Raw genomic sequence first — 21,092 nt, 5'->3', positions numbered from 1 at the left:
TGTATAATACATTTAGTTAGGCGGATATCAGTTATTTTAGTCCGGAAATTGTAATGTAAAACTTGATTGATTGTTTTTAATGGAGTTTTCATTCTGTTTTAATTCTACTTTTACATCAATACTTTACTGTATAATACATTTAGTTAGGTGGATATCAGTTATTTTAGTCCGGAAATTGTAATGTAAAACTTGATTGATTTTTTTTAATGGAGTTTTCATTCTGTTTTAATTCTACTTTCACATCAATACTTTACTGTATAATACATTTAGTTAGGCGGATATCAGTTATTTTAGTCCGGAAATTGTTATGTAAAACTTGATTGATTGTTTTTAATGGAGTTTTCATTCTGATTTAATTCTACTTTTACATCAATACTTTACTGTATAATATATTCAGTTAGGCGGATATCAGTTATTTTAGTCCGGAAATTGTAATGTAAAACTTGATTGATTGTTTTTAATGGAGTTTTCATTCTGTTTTAATTCTACTTTTACATCAATACTTTACTGTATAATACATTTAGTTAGGCGGATATCAGTTATTTTAGTCCGGAAATTGTTATGTAAAACTTGATTGATTGTTTTTAATGGAGTTTTCATTCTGATTTAATTCTACTTTTACATCAATACTTTACTGTATAATACATTTAGTTAGGTGGATATCAGTTATTTTAGTCCGGAAATTGTAATGTAAAACTTGATTGATTGTTTTTAATGGAGTTTTCATTCTGTTTTAATTCTACTTTTACATCAATACTTTACTGTATAATACATTTAGTTAGGCGGATATCAGTTATTTTAGTCCGGAAATTGTTATGTAAAACTTGATTGATTGTTTTTAATGGAGTTTTCATTCTGATTTAATTCTACTTTTACATCAATACTTTACTGTATAATACATTCAGTTAGGCGGATATCAGTTATTTTAGTCCGGAAATTGTAATGTAAAACTTGATTGATTGTTTTTAATGGAGTTTTCATTCTGTTTTAATTCTACTTTTACATCAATACTTTACTGTATAATACATTTAGTTAGGCGGATATCAGTTATTTTAGTCCGGAAATTGTAATGTAAAACTTGATTGATTGTTTTTAATGGAGTTTTCATTCTGTTTTAATTCTACTTTTACATCAATAATTTACTGTATAATACATTCAGTTAGGTGGATATCAGTTATTTTAGTCCGGAAATTGTAATGTAAAACTTGATTGATTGTTTTTAATGGAGTTTTCATTCTGATTTAATTCTACTTTTACATCAATACTTTACTGTATAATACATTCAGTTAGGCGGATATCAGTTATTTTAGTCCGGAAATTGTAATGTAAAACTTGATTGATTGTTTTTAATGGAGTTTTCATTCTGTTTTAATTCTACTTTTACATCAATACTTTACTGTATAATACATTTAGTTAGGCGGATATCAGTTATTTTAGTCCGGAAATTGTAATGTAAAACTTGATTGATTTTTTTTCTTCATTCTGTTATCATCAAATTATGACAGTCATGTAGCAAACGAGGAGACGTAGTTAAAAGGAATATTGCTTTTAGAATTTAGTCAATATGGATTTTGATAAGCTGTATAAATGTTTAGAATACTCGATTTGTGAAGCTTTTTTTATTGTATTATTGCTTACCTGACCTGGAAATATATAGTTTGTTATGATAAGTTGGGTGTACTGTAAAATTTGAGGGATAAAAATGAAAGTTTAATCTCTGTGGTGAGGTAGAAATGTGATACTTTGATCCAAGCCAAACTCTATGTTCACACAACAATCGAGAGTGGTTCTAGTGTATATTACGTCATGTTTGTATTGATGAAGTCACTTAGTAAGTGAGTTTAAGATCAATTTTATACCACATTGGAATGCGGGGAAAACAAATTGAAAAATTTCGAAACAAAATACTGTTTGGTACGTTAAGTGATCTATTTTTATTTCTGTCATTACTACTCGATTAAAAAAAAAATGCGGAGATTTATCATTAATAAATTAAATATTGAGAGGAAAGAGATGAATTCTATGTTGGGTGTTAGTCATTAGAACGTTTCCGTATAAGATTTTGTGTTTATATTTTGACATCGATCTACCTTATATTAACATATGATTATGATGTTGTAGTAGTAGTGTATAGTAGTTGGTTCAAATCAAAAGTGTAGTTCTATATTGGTTTACTGTTGTATAACTGTTGTAATCACTATGAACATGACAGACTAAAAGAGGACAAAATATACAGTTCCTCATTCTACCCTCAACAATTGCTGTGGTAGACAAAGGAACATCCCTTCGCTGCTATTATGTAAATATTGAGAGGAAAGAGATGAATTCTATGTTGGGTGTTAGTCATTAGAACGTTTCCGTATAAGATTTTGTGTTTATATTTTGACATCGATCTACCTTATATTAACATATGATTATGATGTTGTAGTAGTAGTGTATAGTAGTTGGTTCAAATCAAAAGTGTAGTTCTATATTGGTTTACTGTTGTATAACTGTTGTAATCACTATGAACATGACAGACTAAAAGAGGACAAAATATACAGTTCCTCATTCTACCCTCAACAATTGCTGTGGTAGACAAAGGAACATCCCTTCGCTGCTATTATGTAAATATTGAGAGGAAAGAGATGAATTCTATGTTGGGTGTTAGTCATTAGAACGTTTCCGTATAAGATTTTGTGTTTATATTTTGACATCGATCTACCTTATATTAACATATGATTATGATGTTGTAGTAGTAGTGTATAGTAGTTGGTTCGAATCAAAAGTGTAGTTCTATATTGGTTTACTGTTGTATAACTGTTGTAATCACTATGAACATGACAGACTAAAAGAGGACAAAATATACAGTTCCTTATTCTACCCTCAACAATTGCTGTGGTAGACAAAGGAACATCCCTTCGCTGCTATTATGTAAATATTGAGAGGAAAGAGATGAATTCTATGTTGGGTGTTAGTCATTAGAACGTTTCCGTATAAGATTTTGTGTTTATATTTTGACATCGATCTACCTTATATTAACATATGATTATGATGTTGTAGTAGTAGTGTATAGTAGTTGGTTCGAATCAAAAGTGTAGTTCTATATTGGTTTACTGTTGTATAACTGTTGTAATCACTATGAACATGACAGACTAAAAGAGGACAAATATACAGTTCCTCATTCTACCCTCAACAATTGCTGTGGTAGACAAAGGAACTTCCCTTCGCTGCTATTATGTAAATATTGAGAGGAAAGAGATGAATTCTATGTTGGGTGTTAGTCATTAGAACGTTTCCGTATAAGATTTTGTGTTTATATTTTGACATCGATCTACCTTATATTAACATATGATTATGATGTTGTAGTAGTAGTGTATAGTAGTTGGTTCAAACCAAAATTGTAGTTCTATATTGGTTTACTGTTGTATAACTGTTGTAATAACTATGAACATGACAGACTATACAGTTCCTCATTCTACCCTCAACAATTGCTGTGGTAGACAAAGGAACATCCCCTCACTGCTATTATGTAAAAATATGTATAACAGGTGTCACATGCATATTCACCTGTTCTACACATTTACTTTAAAAAGTCGCTTAATTAGGGACAATAATCTGCTTATTTTTGCAAAATATTCAGCTAGCCTTAAATAAATGTTTTAAAACAAATTATACCCTTAAAACATAGGTTAGATAAATTATGTAAAATTGTATCTGTCTAACGAATGATGTGTAAAGTGAGAGCACCTCTGATTAACATTTGAGTACTGAAGTTACGGATTCGTTGTAATTTCTAATAATCAATGGCCCACGGGGATATCGTTTTATCGCTTTATTATGGCGGCTCATCAGCTACAGTCGGGGTAGTAATATGATACTATGCGCAGTGGAGTATATTCATACAGTATCTGCGCTCTGTAAATGAACCTATATTTTCAATACACTTCGAAAGCAATGTGTTTCTTTTTTCCTATCCGATATGCGACTTTTAACCACCAAAAAAAATCCGGGGGACGGGTGATTTCCAGTTTATGGGAAAGGCACCCATGCAACTCATTTTGATCTAGTTTTGGGTGAACCGTTAAATTGAATTAACCGTTTTTGTAGCAGGGAAGATTAAATGTCAGAGTGTGACTTCTGACTGCCCATCGTTACAATGCAGGCAATTATGTTAATTCACATATTCACAATTCACATACTTAAATGAAATAAGGGTTTGATTATTTAGTGCATGTATTCAGCATATTACTTCAAATGCCCCTTGTACAGTTGATATAAAGGCAAAAGCAAAGTTATTAACAAACAGGTACATTTTGTTAACAATGATTTTTATGTGGATGATGGTATTGAAGCCTTTGAAGGGCTGAAGGCCCATACGAATCATTGTTTTTCATTTATGTATGTGTTTGTATATGTTTTAAAACCACTGTCCAGCGAGCAAAAAACTACTTAATATGTAATACCTTTTGTGCGGCTATCCTCGTGCACTAGTTGCTAGTCGTTGGATTGTATTGTTTCCTTTGTCTATGTAGGTTTTTTTGTTTTAAAATTTGTCTGGTAATTTAATGACTGAATAAATAAAATCACACTTTTCTTTATAAATATGCTTGTCCTACATGAGTATTGATTGTGTTACACGTGTTGCTATCAATGCTTTGGTGTCCCTCTTGTGATATATTCAAAACTTGCCCCCATCTCATCAAGACCAATCAGAGACAACGATATCTATCAATCTGTGAATCCTGTCAGGGTATATTGAGTCAAATGGAGGTGGATCAGGAGAGGAAGATCTGAAGAAATCGCCGGTCAATGCTCACGCAACACAATACTGTCAGACAGGTGGCCTTTCTAGACAGGTCCTACAACACGCATGTCTTTCTATATAGAAAATAATATAGGTAACCACTTAAGATAGGGGTCCCTTATATAGAGGTGGTCGCTTCGACAGGTTTGACTTTATATGAATATATCCTGAAAGTTGTATATTAATTGGGGAAATTCTAATCACCTTATTTTGGAGGAGTACCTTAAGACCAAAATGTAAATAAGACAATTTATTGAAATCCACTAATACCAATGTATGTTAGCATGCATATACTTACACTAAATGTCAAAAGGGAAATGCATTCTTAATTGCAAACAAATCTAAAAGAAAGTGGAAAAATAAGAGAAATACATGAGTAAAAATTCGACGAAAGCGAACAAAAATAAAAATGTCATGATTTCTTTTCAATGTGAAATCACTATTAATTTAGGAATATCAAATTTGCTGAATCCTTAATGTCACTCTGATGTAGTGCTGGACAACTTTCACATTGGTTCCAACAACAAAAATACCTAAAATCTTTCTTTCTAGAGGACCTATTATGATATGCTTTTTATAATACAATTTGTGAGAGATTCTCCAAGGGGGAAAAGGAAAAATCGATGATATTTGAGTACATGAAAAATCGAAGAGTTGTCCATAAATATGTCACAATCCACTGACAAAACTGCCAATTTTGGATTCGCTTAGCTTAAGTGATCATATATTTCAAACATTTATAACTCTCTTATTACATATTGGTCTGGCCAATCAGGGTGCTCATGTGTGTATATTGGACATGAATCTCAGAGGTCAAATTCCAACTTTAGATAATACTGATAATATTAGCTTCATACCATGATTGTAAATTGCGGCATTTTTTCAAAATATGCCGAGCAATGATTATTTTTCCACAGATATGAAGTGATTTATGTGACTGATGAATGCAGTTAATAAACTCTATATGGATAATATATCTATATGAAATAAGTACAAGTACAAGGATTTTTATGGTTGACCTCTTCACCAAAAAAGAATTGATTTGAATGAGGTTCAGTGCCTGGTGTTTTGGTGCCTGAGCACCTATATTGTACCTGTTGCACAATAGCCTGAAATAAAGTAAACAAAATAAAATAAGAAAAAGGGAGAATAGGCCCCAGCACCAAAGACTAATGATTGTGTGTCTGGCAAAAGTTTGGAGCAAACAGTATTGTGGTAGAGCGGTTTCTGAAACCTAATAAAATAGCTTTCGGTTTCGAAGTATGATTATTAGCTCTTGGATTGGTTTATTACATTTCCATCGAATTCAGTGTAGGGTCATATGATCATATCCATTTTACATTCTGGTCAATGTAGCTGAAAAATAAATCAATTTATTTGATAGATTTTCGGGATTTTGTCTGAAATTAAAATGCACTCAGTACAAAAAGAAAGAAATATTTTGTTTCACAATAAGCATAAATTAATCAATTTTAATCATACTATTCACGCAGGAGTGAGCATAGCCATTTAATAATAAATTTTTCATTTCAAAGACTTTATTTTCTGCAATCAAACAAATCAGTTATACAACAAATATGGATAATTATATAAAACATAAGGTATGCAAACAATATACAAAATATAGAAACAAATGTATAATACATGAGTAAGAGTAAATTTATACGTTGGGCCATTGCGTGTATAAAGAAAGAAAGCAGAAGGTCGCCGTTATAAGCAAAAGCTTGAGCAGACGGTCAACCGTCTCTGTCAGAAAATCTCTGTCAGAAAACTACACAAATGGGGCATTTGGCCATTCACATGCTGTTGAGCATTAGAGGTATCCTATGACTCGTCCATGATCTTGGGTGGAACGGAGAGACATCTTGACCGTGCTTCTCTAAACCATGGAGTCATGCCACTACAGAAGACATCCAGATCTCAATCCTCCTCATTGTTGTTCATTCTTTGATAATATAAACTTCCTATTGTCCCCCTATAAATCAAAAAGTCCCTTTTCAGCTTTTTATTTAATATATTTACTTTATTTCTGAGATGTTTATATTTATTCCAAATTTCATTGATTTCCTGACCTGCTTCTGCTAATTTTTTAAGTTTGTCAAACTTTCTTTTATAATAGTCCCGATCCCTAGATAGAGCCAGGTACTCAGTTGTTATCCACACATACATACTACATTGCCAATTAGTTTGCTCGACATGTACCTACGAAGGCTACGGAGAAAATGACAACAGTACGAAGAAAAACAGTTCTATAAGAGAGAGAAATATAGATGATTTCTAAAATACAATGATAAGAGTTATAAGATTTTCGAGGAGGAAAATACGATTACGATTCTATCGCTCGTGTAGGACATTTTGAATATTCTAAATTGTTAAAAATTGAAGAACTTCATGGGGTTCCGTCCCCATAGACCACCGGCAAAGACCCTGCCCCTGGACCCCATCAATAAAGATACCCAAAACAACCTTTTGTTGGATGAAATTGTCCTTAGGAGAGAGTATGTGTTTTATGTAGTTTAATCTTCTAACAACCTCAAAATTTAGTAGGCAAGCTTACATCCACTCCTGTGGAATTTTGATTATTCACACAATATTGAATGGCAAAAATGCTGTACTGTTACCAAATGTTTCATTATCACCTATAGTTTTATACCATTGCCGCTAAAATCCACTTTCACCTAACAAAATATATCCCAATTGTAAAAACAAAAACGGGTTACTCACTTCCAATGATGAATCATTGGCATTTTGGCGGCCATTTTTTACACTAACTTTTTCCAGGTTTCCTGCTCACCAGAACACATATCAACTAGATTATGCCGTGTTAATACTTGTTCAACTCTCAAACCAAGGTAAAGACACTTATATATCTATAAGAGGGATACCTAATGATTCCTGGCCAATATTAGGTGTGGGTAACCATTTTGAATGTCAAAAATGGCAGCCATCCTAGATTCATAAAAGGCTATATTTTTACTTTTTGACCCTTTTTCCTGAATTGATTGATATTCTTAAACTTGATGTATTTTTACACTGTAAAAATTGTCTATTGCAAATAGTAACCCAAATCCGATTATGTTACGAAACGGCTTCCATTTTGGACGCGGTCTTGGATTTCCACGTTTTCTGGTGGCCATAACCCATTGTAAGTTGTATGAATAGATGCCTAGACCCGGTAATAATTAATTATGGCTTCCTTGAATAGATGCTATGGCTCTTTGCTAAGCTACTTTTAAAAACCCACAATCCATCTAGTTCAATGTTTTTATCGCTTAATGTAATATTTTTATATGCTTTCTACAAAAGAAATTATCCAAATAAAACGCGAATACTACCCTTTGAGGAATATAATTCTGTGTGGTTTAGTGCCGTTTTATAAATAACCTATATGAAAAATAGTTTCACGGACAAGATATTTCTCTTTTGTTCATGTTTAGTAGCCATTGATCCAGGGCAGCTTATTCTATACTTTATAAGAACGATCAGCGATAAAGGAAAGGCTGTGACTATATAGCACGTACTTGACCTAGCTGTTCAGTTTGTACTCTAGTCTAGATTCTGTTCGGTTTTTGTTTTTATTCTTCTATCAAATTTGTTGGTGATAAAAGTCAAAATTGACTGATTGCTATGAAGCACTAATCAAAAACAACAACAACACGCGGCGATTCCTCACACAACCCGGTGTCTCCACCCATCGTGCGGTTCCCCAAATAATAATAATAATGATGGATAATGGGTTCTTGTATAGCGCTCATATCTGTCAGACTTGACACTTCTGGCGCTCCGCAATTATATTACCCCGGCTTTAGCATGGCTGCCATTACGACGCTCTAGCATTTCAAAGAATTAATTCCTGCCAGGTACCCATTTACGTCACCTGGGTCGAGTGTGGCAAATGTAGAATAATGTCTATCCAAAAGACTTAGGACAAAGGAAAGTAGGCCTACCGTCCAACAGAACGTTATCGGGGTACAGAATGAGAGGAATGGCAAGGTCTACTGTCAATGTTGAGGGTGTGTTATTTTATCAGCTGATTGGGCGCGCAACATGCAATACAGAGGCTGGACTATAATTATGTACTCCTTTGTGTGATGTCCAGGGGCCCATTTTACAAAGCCTTTTTTCAATGACAAAAAGCAGTGTCAAATCTGCTGATAACCAAACAGAAGCAAGAATTTCAGTAGCTCATAACAAAAACATTCGTCACTGATGACAAGTTTTGTGAAACGCCCCCAGGTCTCTAAAATCCCCGCACCTAGTTTCATTCACTCATGCAGAATGCATTTGAACAGGAAATCTGTACTGTGTTGTGATATTCCATATTGCCTTCTAACCTTCTACTCGATCGGTCCAAAAATAGAGAGGTTCGCTTGAAGTATGGCTGATAACCAGTTCCTGAACGGGCGTCCACTGCCTGGTCCCTGGGGGCTTCCTGTTATTGGTAACATGCTGTCCTTGGATCAGACTGGTCCACATCTATCCTTGATGAAGCTGGCAAAGGTATATGGAAATGTCTTCAAGATTCATATGGGCAACCGACCTGTTCTTGTTTTGAACGGATTTCAGGCTATCAAGGAGGCTTTGACAAAGCAACCAGCCGTCTTTGCGGGTCGCCCAGATCTGTTTACCTTCAAAGTAATCGATGAGACGAACGTCTATGGCCCGTCCATTAGTTTTAGCACCTATAGCGAGCAATTGAAGCTTCACCGGAAACTTGCCGAGACGTGTCTCAGGCATTTCTCAGAAGGCGGACAAACACAGTTCCTGGAGGGTGTCGCGAAAGGCGAAGCAGAAGAACTTGTCCGACACCTGAAAGTTTCCAAATGCGAAGGGGGGTTAGACATTAGGCGTCTAATCCGTTTGTCTGTGACCAATATGATCCTTTGGTATATGTTTAGTAAGCGTAGCTCCTATGATAGCAAGTTACTAAACGACATTCTAAATTTGACCGACAAAGCCGAAAAGCCTTCCGGAAGTGGAAACCCCGTAGACTTCTTGCCCTGGCTAAGATTTATAACCACAAAGTATAAGACCACATTGCAGGAGTATCGAAAGAAATTTGGGAAACTCTTCAGTGGAGTTATTGATGAACATGCCGTCTTGTATGAACCTGGATCTGAACGAGATGTAATCGACCATCTGATTTCTACGGGCCACAACAGTGGGGAGGAAGAACTTCAACGTTTGGGGTTGGCCGGAAAGGCACTTTACCAAAGCGCCTTTGACTTTTTTCCAGCAGGAACGGAGACAGTGTTGGCTACCTTAGAGTGGATCATGGTCTACATGGTTACCTACCCCAATGTTCAGTCTGATGTCCAACACGAGATCGATCAGTTTGTTGGTCGTGGTCGTTTGCCAACATTGAATGACCGTGACAACCTCCCTTTGACGCAATCATGCCTTCTTGAAATCCAGCGCCATGCAGCAGCGGTCCCTTTTGCTGTTCCTCATAGCACGACACAGGATACAGTTCTTGATGGATACTACGTTCCAAAAGACATGTTAGTCTTTGTTAGTCTCTACTCAGCTCACTTTGATCCCGATGTTTGGGAGACACCCGAAGTCTTCAACCCTCGTCGTTTCCTAGCGCAGGACGGAACGCTTGACGAGGAAAAGACGAAACTTGCAATACCCTTTAGCCTTGGTCCTCGGCGGTGTCTCGGATCAGGTGTGGCTCGAATCCAGCTTTTCATCTACTTCACCACATTCCTGCATCAACTAAACTTCAAATGTCCGGAAGGTCAGAAAGCGAGTCTCGACGCTACTTATAAGTTCCCAAGACGCCCCAAGGTCTTCAACGTGCAGATCGACCCAAGATAAGCACCATAGAGTTGCACAAAATAATGCGCAATACAGTTAAATTGACAACTTAGTTATTCATACTCCTGATAAATTTGATGTCTCTTGTGTTTTTCGTTACTCGAGAATATAACAAATGGACTGGTTGAGTAAGGACCTTTGTCGAATACTTTAAGATGTAAGATTTGATATGTCACATTCTCGAGAAACGTTAATCTGGACAAAACAAAACTTGTTAAAGGTATGAATAATTGGGTTGTTAACTGTACATACCTAGAAATCATGTCAGCAAAAGCTGTATGTATTCTCCCATTACATTTAGACATATGATTATACTAATTAGCTCATGGCTTATATCAATGGCTTCTAATTATTTAGTTTTAAAAAAACGGCCTGTGTATGCTATTTCTAGTATATAAAAGTGACTCTAATCATTAGGCTGAGACCTTGTGTCATAATACATTGAGTACAAGCACTGTCACATGACACACAAATGAAAAGAAAAAAACAAATTCTGCCATCTTTGGATCGTATTGGAGCTTTAATTCGAAGTGAACAGGCGGGAACAGGCTAACATTCATTGTAAAGTGCGCATAAAACGGACTCTTTTGGACCACAAAAATGTATTAAATTGGTAACAGGTTCGTTAAAACCGACGGAAACCCGCGGAAAACTACATATACTCAGAAGAGATCATCACATGTAGGTCCTATATATATGGGACTACATATTCTCTGGGTGAGGCCCGCCATCTTGATATAAATCTTTTAATTCTACTTTTACATCAATACTTTACTGTATAATACATTCAGTTAGGCGGATATCAGTTATTTTAGTCCGGAAATTGTAATGTAAAACTTGATTGATTTTTTTTAATGGAGTTTTCATTCTGATTTAATTCTACTTTTACATCAATACCTTATTGTATAATACATTTAGTTAGGCGGATATCAGTTATTTTAGTCCGGAAATTGTAATGTAAAACTTGATTGATTTTTTGTAATGGAGTTTTCATTCTGATTGAATTTTACTTTTACATCAATACTTTACTGTATAATACATTCAGTTAGGCGGATATCAGTTATTTTAGTCCGGAAATTGTAATGTAAAACTTGATTGATTTTTTTTAATGGAGTTTTCATTCTGATTTAATTCTACTTTTACATCAATACCTTATTGTATAATACATTTAGTTAGGCGGATATCAGTTATTTTAGTCCGGAAATTGTAATGTAAAACTTGATTGATTGTTTTTAATGGAGTTTTCATTCTGTTTTAATTCTACTTTTACATTAATACCTTATTGTATAATACATTTAGTTAGGCGGATATCAGTTATTTTAGTCCGGAAATTGTAATGTAAAACTTGATTGATTGTTTTTTCATTCTGTTATCATCAAATTATGACAGTCATGTAGCAAACAAGGAGATGCAGTTAAAAGGAATATTGCTTTTAGAATTTAGTTAATATGGATTTTGATAAGCTGTTCAAATGTTTAGAATACTCGATTTGTGAAGCTTTTTTTATTGTATTATTGCTTACCTGACCTGGATTATTGCTGACCTGGAAATATATAGTTTGTTATGATAAGTTGGGTGTACTGTAAAATTTGAGGGATAAAAATGAAAGGTTAATCTCTGTGGTGAGGTAGAAATGTGATACTTTGATCCAAGCCAAACTCTATGTTCACACAACAATCGAGAGTGGTTCTAGTGTATATTACGTCATGTTTGTATAGATGAATTCACTTAGTAAGTGAGTTTAAGATCAAGTTTATACCACATGGGAATGCGGGGAAAACAAATTGAAAAATTTCGAAACAAAATACTGTTTGGTACGTTAAGTGATCCATTTTTATTTCTGTCATTACTACTCGATTAAAAAAAAATGCGGAGATAGTCATTTATCATTAATAAATTAAATATTGAGAAGAAAGAGATGAATTCTATGTTAGGTGTTAGTCATTAGAACGTTTCCGTATAAGATTTTGTGTTTATATTTTGACATCGATCTACCTTATATTAACATATGATTATGATGTTGTAGTAGTAGTGTATAGTAGTTGGTTCAAACCAAAAGTGTAGTTCTATATTGGTTTACTGTTGTATAACTGTTGTAATCACTATGAACATGACAGACTAAAAGAGGACAAAATATACAGTTCCTCATTCTACCCTCAAGAATTGCTGTGGTAGACAAAGGAACATCCCTTCACTGCTATTATGTAAAAATATGTATAACAGGTGTCACATGCATATTCACCTGTTCTACACATTTACTTTAAAAAGTCGCTTAATTAGGGACAATAATCTGCTTATTTTTGCAAAATATTCAGCTAGCCTTAAATAAATGTTTTAAAACAAATTGTACCCTTAAAACATAGGTTAGATAAATTATGTAAAATTGTATTTGTCTAACGAATGATGTGTAAAGTGATAGCACCTCTGATTAACATTTGAGTAGTGAAGTTACGGATTCGTTGTAATTTCTAATAATCAATGGCCCACGGGGATATCGTTTTATCGCTTTATTATGGCGGCTCATCAGCTACAGTCGGGGTAGTAATATGATACTATGCGCAGTGCAGTATATTCATAGAGTATCTGCGCTCTGTAAATGGACCTATATTTTCAATACACTTCGAAAGCAATGTGTTTCTTTTTTCCTATCCGATATGCGACTTTTAACCACCAAAAAAAATCCGGGGGACGGGTGATTTCCAGTTTATGGGAAAGGCAGCCATGCAACTCATTTTGATCTAGTTTTGGGTGAACCGTTAAATTGAATTAACCGTTTTTGTAGCAGGGAAGATTAAATGTCAGAGTGTGACTTCTGACTGCCCATCGTTACAATGCAGGCAATTATGTTAATTCACATATTCACAATTCACATACTTAAATGAAATAAGGGTTTGATTATTTAGTGCATGTATTCAGCATATTACTTCAAATGCCCCTTGTACAGTTGATATAAAGGCAAAAGCAAAGTTATTAACAAACAGGTACATTTTGTTAACAATGATTTTTATGTGGATGATGGTATTGAAGCCTTTGAAGGGCTGAAGGCCCATACGAATCATTGTTTTTCATTTATGTATATGTTTGTATATGTTTTAAAACCACTGTCCAGCGAGCAAAAAAATACTTAATATGTAATACCTTTTGTGCGGCTATCCTCGTGCACTAGTTGCTAGTCGTTGGATTTTATTGCTTCCTTTGTCTATGTAGGTTTTTTGTTTTAAACTTTGTATGGTAATTTAATGACTGAATAAATAAAATCACCCTTTTCTTTATAAATATGCTTGTCCTACATGAGTTTGATTGTGTTACACGTGTTGCTATCAATGCTTTGGTGTCCCTCTTGTGATATATTCAAAACTTGCCCCCATCTCATCAAGACCAATCAGAGACAACGATATCTATCAATCTGTGAATCCTGTCAGGGTATATTGAGTCAAATGGAGGTGGATCAGGAGAGGAAGATCTGAAGAAAACGCCGGTCAATGCTCACGCAACACAATACTGTCAGGCAGGTGGCCTTTCTAGACAGGTCCTACAACACGCATGTCTTTCTATATAGAAAATAATATAGGTAACCACTTAAGATAGGGGTCCCTTATATAGAGGTGGTCGCTTCGACAGGTTTGACTTTATATGAATATATCCTGAAAGTTGTATATTAATTGGGGAAATTCTAATCACCTTATTTTGGAGGAGTACCTTAATACCAAAATGTACATAAGACAATTTATTGAAATCCACTAATACCAATGTATGTTAGCATGCATACTTACACTACATGTCAAAAGGGAAATGCATTCTTAATTGCAAACAAATCTAAAAGAAAGTGGAAAAATAAGAGAAATACATGAGTAAAAATTCGACGAAAGCGAACAAAAATAAAAATGTCATGATTTCTTTTCAATGTGAAATCACTATTAATTTAGGAATATCAAATTTGCTGAATCCTTAATGTCACTCTGATGTAGTGCTGGACAACTTTCACATAGGTTCCAACCACAAAAATACCTAAAATCTTTCTTTCTAGAGGACCTATTATGATATGCTTTTTATAATACAATTTGTGAGAGATTCTCCAAGGGGGAAAAGGAAAAATCGATGATATTTGAGTACATGAAAAATCGAAGAGTTGTCCATAAATATGTCACAATCCACTGACAAAACTGCCAATTTTGGATTCGCTTAGCTTAAGTGATCTTATATTTCAAACATTTATAACTCTCTTATTACATATTGGTTTGGCCAATCAGGGTGCTCATGTGTGTACACTGGACATGAATCTCAGAGGTCAAATTCCAACTTTAGATAATACTGATAATATTAGCTTCATACCATGATTGTAAATTGCGGCATTTTTTCAAAATATGCCGAGCAATGATTATTTTTCCACAGATATGAAGTGATTTATGTGACTGATGAATGCAGTTAATAAACTCTATATGGATAATATATCTATATGAAATAAGTACAAGTACAAGGATTTTTATGGTTGACCTCTTCACCAAAAAGAATTGATTTGAATGAGTTTTGGTGCCTGAGTACTTGTATTGTACCTGTTGCACAATAGGCTGAAGTAAAGTAAACGAAATCAAATAAAAAGGGGAGAATAGGCCCCAGCACCAAAGAGTAATGATTGTGTGTCTGGCAAAAGTTTGGAGCAAACAGTATTGTGGTAGAGCGGTTTCTGAAACCTAATAAAATAGCTTTCGGTTTCGAAGTATGATTATTAGCTCTTGGATTGGTTTATTACATTTCCATCGAATTCAGTGTAGGGTCATATGATCATATCCATTTTAAATTCTGGTCAATGTAGCTGAAAAATAAATCAATTTATTTGATAGATTTTCGGGATTTTGTCTGAAATTAAAATGCACTCAGTACAAAAAGAAAGAAATATTTTGTCTCACAATAAGCATAAATTAATCACTTTTAATCATACTATTCACGCAGGAGTGAGCATAGCCATTTAATAATAAATTTTTCATTTCAAAGACTTTATTTTCTGCAATCAAACAAATCAGTTATACAACAAATATGGATAATTATATAAAACATAAGGTATGCAAACAATATACAAAATATAGAAACAAATGTATAATACATGAGTAAGAGTAAATTTATACGTTGGGCCATTGCGTGTATAAAGAAAGAAAGCAGAAGGTCGCCGTTATAAGCAAAAGCTTGAGCAGACGGTCAACCGTCTCTGTCAGAAAATCTCTGTCAGAAAATTGCACAAATGGGGCATTTGGCCATTCACATGCTGTTGAGCATTAGAGGTATCCTATGACTCGTCCATGATCTTGGGTGGAACGGAGAGACATCTTGACCGTGCTTCTCTAAACCATGGAGTTATGCCACTACAGAAGACATCCAGATCTCAATCCTCCTCATTGTTGTTCATTCTTTGATAATATAAACTTCCTATTGTCCCCCTATAAATCAAAAAGTCCCTTTTCAGCTTTTTATTTAATATATTTACTTTATTTCTGAGATGTTTATATTTATTCCAAATTTCATTGATTTCCTGACCTGCTTCTGCTAATTTTTTTAAGTTTGTCAAACTTTCTTTTATAATAGTCCCGATCCCTAGATAGAGCCAGGTACTCAGTTGTTATCCACACATACATACTACATTGCCAATTAGTTTGCTCGACATGTACCTACGAAGGCTGCGGAGAAAATGACAACAGTACGAAGAAAAACAGTTCTATAAGAGAGAGAAATATAGATGATTTCTAAAATACAATGATAAGAGTTATAAGATTTTCGAGGAGGAAATTACGATTACGATTCTATCGCTCGTGTAGGACATTTTGAATATTCTAAATTGTTAAAAATTGAAGAACTTCATGGGGTTCCGTCCCCCTAGACCACCGGCAAAGACCCTGCCCCTGGACCCCATCAATAAAGATACCCAAAACAACCTTTTGTTGGATGAAATTGTCCTTAGGAGAGAGTATGTGTTTTATGTAGTTTAATCTTCTAACAACCTCAAAATTTAGTAGGCAAGCTTACATCCACTCCTGTGGAATTTTGATTATTCACACAATATTGAATGGCAAAAATGCTGTACTGTTACCAAATGTTTCATTATCACCTATAATTTTATACCATTGCCGCTAAAATCCACTTTCACCTAACAAAATATATCCCAATTGTAAAAACAAAAACGGGTTACTCACTTCCAATGATGAATCATTGGCATTTTGGCGGCCATTTTTTACACTAACTTTTTCCAGGTTTCCTGCTCACCAGAACACATATCAACTAGATTATGCCGTGTTAATACTTGTTCAACTCTCAAACCAAGGTAAAGACACTTATATATCTATAAGAGGGATACCTAATGATTCCTGGCCAATATTAGGTGTGGGTAACCATTTTGAATGTCAAAAATGGCAGCCATCCTAGATTCATAAAAGGCTATATTTTTACTTTTTGACCCTTTTTCCTGAATTGATCGATATTCTTAAACTTGATGTATTTTTACACTGTAAAAATTGTCTATTGCAAATAGTAACCCAAATCCGATTATGTTACGAAACGGCTTCCATTTTGGACGCGGTCTTGGATTTCCACGTTTTCTGGTGGCCATAACCCATTGTAAGTTGTATGAATAGATGCCTAGACCCGGTAATAATTAATTATGGCTTCCTTGAATAGATGCTATGGCTCTTTGCTAAGCTACTTTTAAAAACCCACAATCCATCTAGTTCAATGTTTTTATCGCTTAATGTAATATTTTTATATGCTTTCTACAAAAGAAATTATCCAAATAAAACGCGAATACTACCCTTTGAGGAATATAATTCTGTGTGGTTTAGTGCCGTTTTATAAATAACCTATATGAAAAATAGTTTCACGGACAAGATATTTCTCTTTTGTTCATGTTTAGTAGCCATTGATCCAGGGCAGCTTATTCTCTACTTTATAAGAACGATCAGCGATAAAGGAAAGGCTTTGACTATATAGCACGTACTTGACCTAGCTGTTCAGTTTGTACTCTAGTCTAGATTCTGTTCGGTTTTTGTTTTTATTCTTCTATCAAATTTGTTGGTGATAAAAGTCAAAATTGACTGATTGCTATGAAGCACTAATCAAAAACAACAACAACACGCAGCGATTCCTCACACAACCCGGTGTCTCCACCCATCGTGCGGTTCCCCAAATAATAATAATAATGATGGATAGTGGGTTCTTGTATAGCGCTCATAACTGTCAGACTTGACACTCCTGGCGCTTCGCAAGTATATTACCCCGGCTTTAGCATGGCTGCCATTACGCCGCTCTAGCATTTCAAAGAATTAATTCCTGCCAGGTACCCATTTACATCACCTGGGTCGAGTGTGGCAAATGTAGAATAATGTCTTCCCAAAAGACTTAGGAAAAGGAAAGTACCGTCCAACAGAACGTTATGGCAAGGTCTACTGTCCATGTCAAGGGTGTGTTATTTTATCAGCTGATTGGGCGCGCAACAATGAAACGGTAAAGAGGCTGGACTATAATTATGTACTCCTTTGTGTGATGTCCAGGGGTCCATTTTAATACAAAGCCTTTTTTCAATGACAAAAATCAGTGACAAATCTGCTGATAACCAAACAGAAGCAAAATTTCAGTAGCTCATAAAGTTGATACTCTAAGACAATCCTAAATACTGAGATAATTACATAAATAGAAAGCTTTTAACCCCCATAATAACACCAAATGGTGTCCACCCGACAAAACAAGTTTAGAATAATGAATTTATTCGAGTAAACTCTACCAAAATATCTAAGTCTGAAACCCGGAAGTGCACGTAGAGTCGGGCCTCTATCCGTGACGTCACGAACGGGAGTCATGGGCTCAGTGAGAGTGAATGGCAGTGATATCCCTACGTAAATGCTATCCTGTCAGAGCTTAGATTTGTTGTTGTTAAGGAGTATATTTGATGGATTTTCTGTTTTCATTTGAATGAAGAATAACGAAGCAACATTTTCCAGTCGCTGATTTCTTTTTATATCCTCATATTCACCTATTTGGTAGAGATTTAAGACGAGTTTACGAGTTTACTGCTTAGGAATTAAAGTTAAATCGTGCACTTATGAATAGGCGGATGCATTATATTGTCATCAGATGAACATGAGCAGTTTTGTAAAAAGAATAGGTCCAGAACTATGATAGTACTTATCATAGATGTGTGTGACTGCCTCAAAAAAGGATACAGTACCAGTTAAACATTTTATGTTGTAAAATATCAAACTTGAACGAGATCATGCAAGCGCGCTTCCTCTATAATATTTTGGCGAGTGATGCGGCTCTTGCATGAACGTTTGTGGAGCGAGCGGAATCGGGAGGTAAGACCAAGCCGCTGCTCTAGGCGCTGCTTGCTTGTGATGGAACGTACGTGCGCTAGTTATATGTTTATCGGCAATTGCAAGAGAATGAAAGCGACTCGGTTGCCAGCTAAGAAAAACAACTAACAAAGACTTGCTCCTGACTACCGGTGTCAGAATTGGTAGATGGGCCAAGGAAGGCGAAAGACATGGGAAAAAGGAAAAAGAAACCATCGGGAGATCGCTGTAGTGTATGGTAATGAACTGTGCATGGGTAGACAGCTACTGTTCACTCCGTGCCTGGGCCGATTTCAACACCAAAACAAAAATTACATGGTGAAAATATCGACTAATAGCACATCGTTAGCATGTATATGTCATAATTTTTAAAAGGGGAATTGATATTAATACTATAAAGTACTAGGGGAAGGTAAAGAATAGTACATAGAATTATGATTTATTAGACTTTTCAGCCTTTGAAACAAAAATATGCAGAAAATCGTATCACTCTGCACATGTTTGCTATGGAACATCCGGGTACGTGAATATACTCTCTCCCGGACGTGAGGTCATAAATAGTAGACCAGCGTCGTGACTGATTTTCTATGCAAAGAGAGGCGGATATTTTAGACATTTCAATTGAGGATTTCGAGTAGACAGAATTTTTTTGTGATATACTAAGTAATTGAAAAACTTAAAAATAACATATACTTGCCGTAGGTAACAAATTAAGGGACATTTATTTGCTTAGAGTCATTGGTCACTGATGACAAGTTTTGTGAAACGCCCCCAGGTTTCTTAAATCACCGCACCTAGTTTCATTCACTCATGCAGAATGCATTTGAACAGGAAATCTGTACTGTGTTGTGATATTTCATATTGCCTTCTAACCTTCTACTCGATCGGTCCAAAAATAGAGAGGTTCGCTTGAAGTATGGCTGATAACCAGTTCCTGAATTCGACGTCAATCGTCACTTATGCAGTAATAATTACCACATCAATTCTCATCACTCGATATTGGATTATGGGGGATTAATACAAAACGAGAGAATGGAAAATTGGCCAAAAGTGGCGGGCGTCCACTGCCTGGTCCCTGGGGGCTTCCTGTTATTGGTAACATGCTGTCCTTGGATCAGAGCGGCCCACATCTATCCTTGATGAAGCTGGCAAAGGTCTATGGAAATGTCTTCAAGATTCATATGGGCAACCGACCTCTTCTTGTTTTGAACGGATTTCAGGCTATCAAGGAGGCTTTGACAAAGCAACCAGCCGTCTTTGCGGGTCGCCCAGATCTGTTTACCTTCAAAGTAATCGATGAGACGAACGTCTATGGCCCATCCATTAGTTTTAGCACCTATAGCGAGCGATTGAAACTCCACCGGAAACTTGCCGAGACGTGTCTGCGGCATTTCTCAGAAGGTGGACAAGCACAGTCCCTGGAGGGTCTCGCGAAAGGCGAAGCAGAAGAACTTGTCCATTACCTGAAAGTTGATCCAAATGCGAAGGAGGGTTAGACATTAGGCGTCTAATCCGTTTGTCTGTGACCAATATGATCCTTTGGTATATGTTTAGTAAGCGTAGCTCCTATGATAGCAAGTTACTAAACGACATTCTAAATTTGACCGACAAAGCCGAAAAGCCTTCCGGATCTAACCCCGTAGACTTCTTGCCCTGGCTGAGATTAATAACCACAAAATATAAGACCGCATTGCAGGAGTATCGAAATAAAGTTGGGAAAATCTTGAGTGGGGTTATTGAAGAACATGCCGTCTTGTATGAACCTGGATCTGAACGAGATGTAATAGACCATCTGGTTTCTACCGGTCACAACAGTGGGGAGGAAGAACTTCAACGTTTGGGGTTGGCCGGAAAGGCACTTTACCAAAGTGCCTTTGACTTTTTTCCAGCAGGAACGGAGACAGTGTTGGCTACCTTACACTCTAAAAAAACTGCTCAATTTGAGTCAAAATGTTACTCTTTTGGGTGGTCAAAAGGAAACCACCCGACTTTTGAGTAAACTTTACTCAGCATGTGTTGAGTAACAAATCTACCCATCTGTTGAGTAAAAATATTACTCAATAAAAGACTAAATCTCTACTCAGTTTGAATGAGTCAACCTTTACTCAATATTTACTCTTTGTTTAGCGGTTTCCTTTTTTACTCAGTACTGGGTA

The 21,092-nt window shown here is 35.4% G+C and overlaps 1 protein-coding gene and 1 pseudogene across 1 annotated transcript; both read left to right on the top strand.

Annotated features, from left to right (window-relative positions):
• Positions 1 to 9,163: 9,163 nt before the first annotated feature.
• Positions 9,164 to 10,606, top strand: LOC115928737 (annotated as a pseudogene).
• Positions 10,607 to 20,036: 9,430 nt separating this feature from the next.
• On the top strand, positions 20,037 to 20,432 carry LOC100893460 (cytochrome P450 1A1-like). Its single transcript, XM_011675925.2, has one exon. The coding sequence runs from the start codon at positions 20,037 to 20,039 to the stop codon at positions 20,430 to 20,432; it is 396 nt and encodes a 131-aa protein (XP_011674227.2).
• Positions 20,433 to 21,092: the final 660 nt, after the last annotated feature.

The sequence above is a fragment of the Strongylocentrotus purpuratus genome, unplaced genomic scaffold, assembly GCF_000002235.5.
Source record: "Strongylocentrotus purpuratus isolate Spur 01 unplaced genomic scaffold, Spur_5.0 spur5_scaffold_3, whole genome shotgun sequence".
NCBI classification, from domain to species: domain Eukaryota; kingdom Metazoa; phylum Echinodermata; class Echinoidea; order Camarodonta; family Strongylocentrotidae; genus Strongylocentrotus; species Strongylocentrotus purpuratus.
Note: the sequence above shows the minus strand (reverse complement) of the source record. Positions and strands in the feature narration are given on the sequence as shown.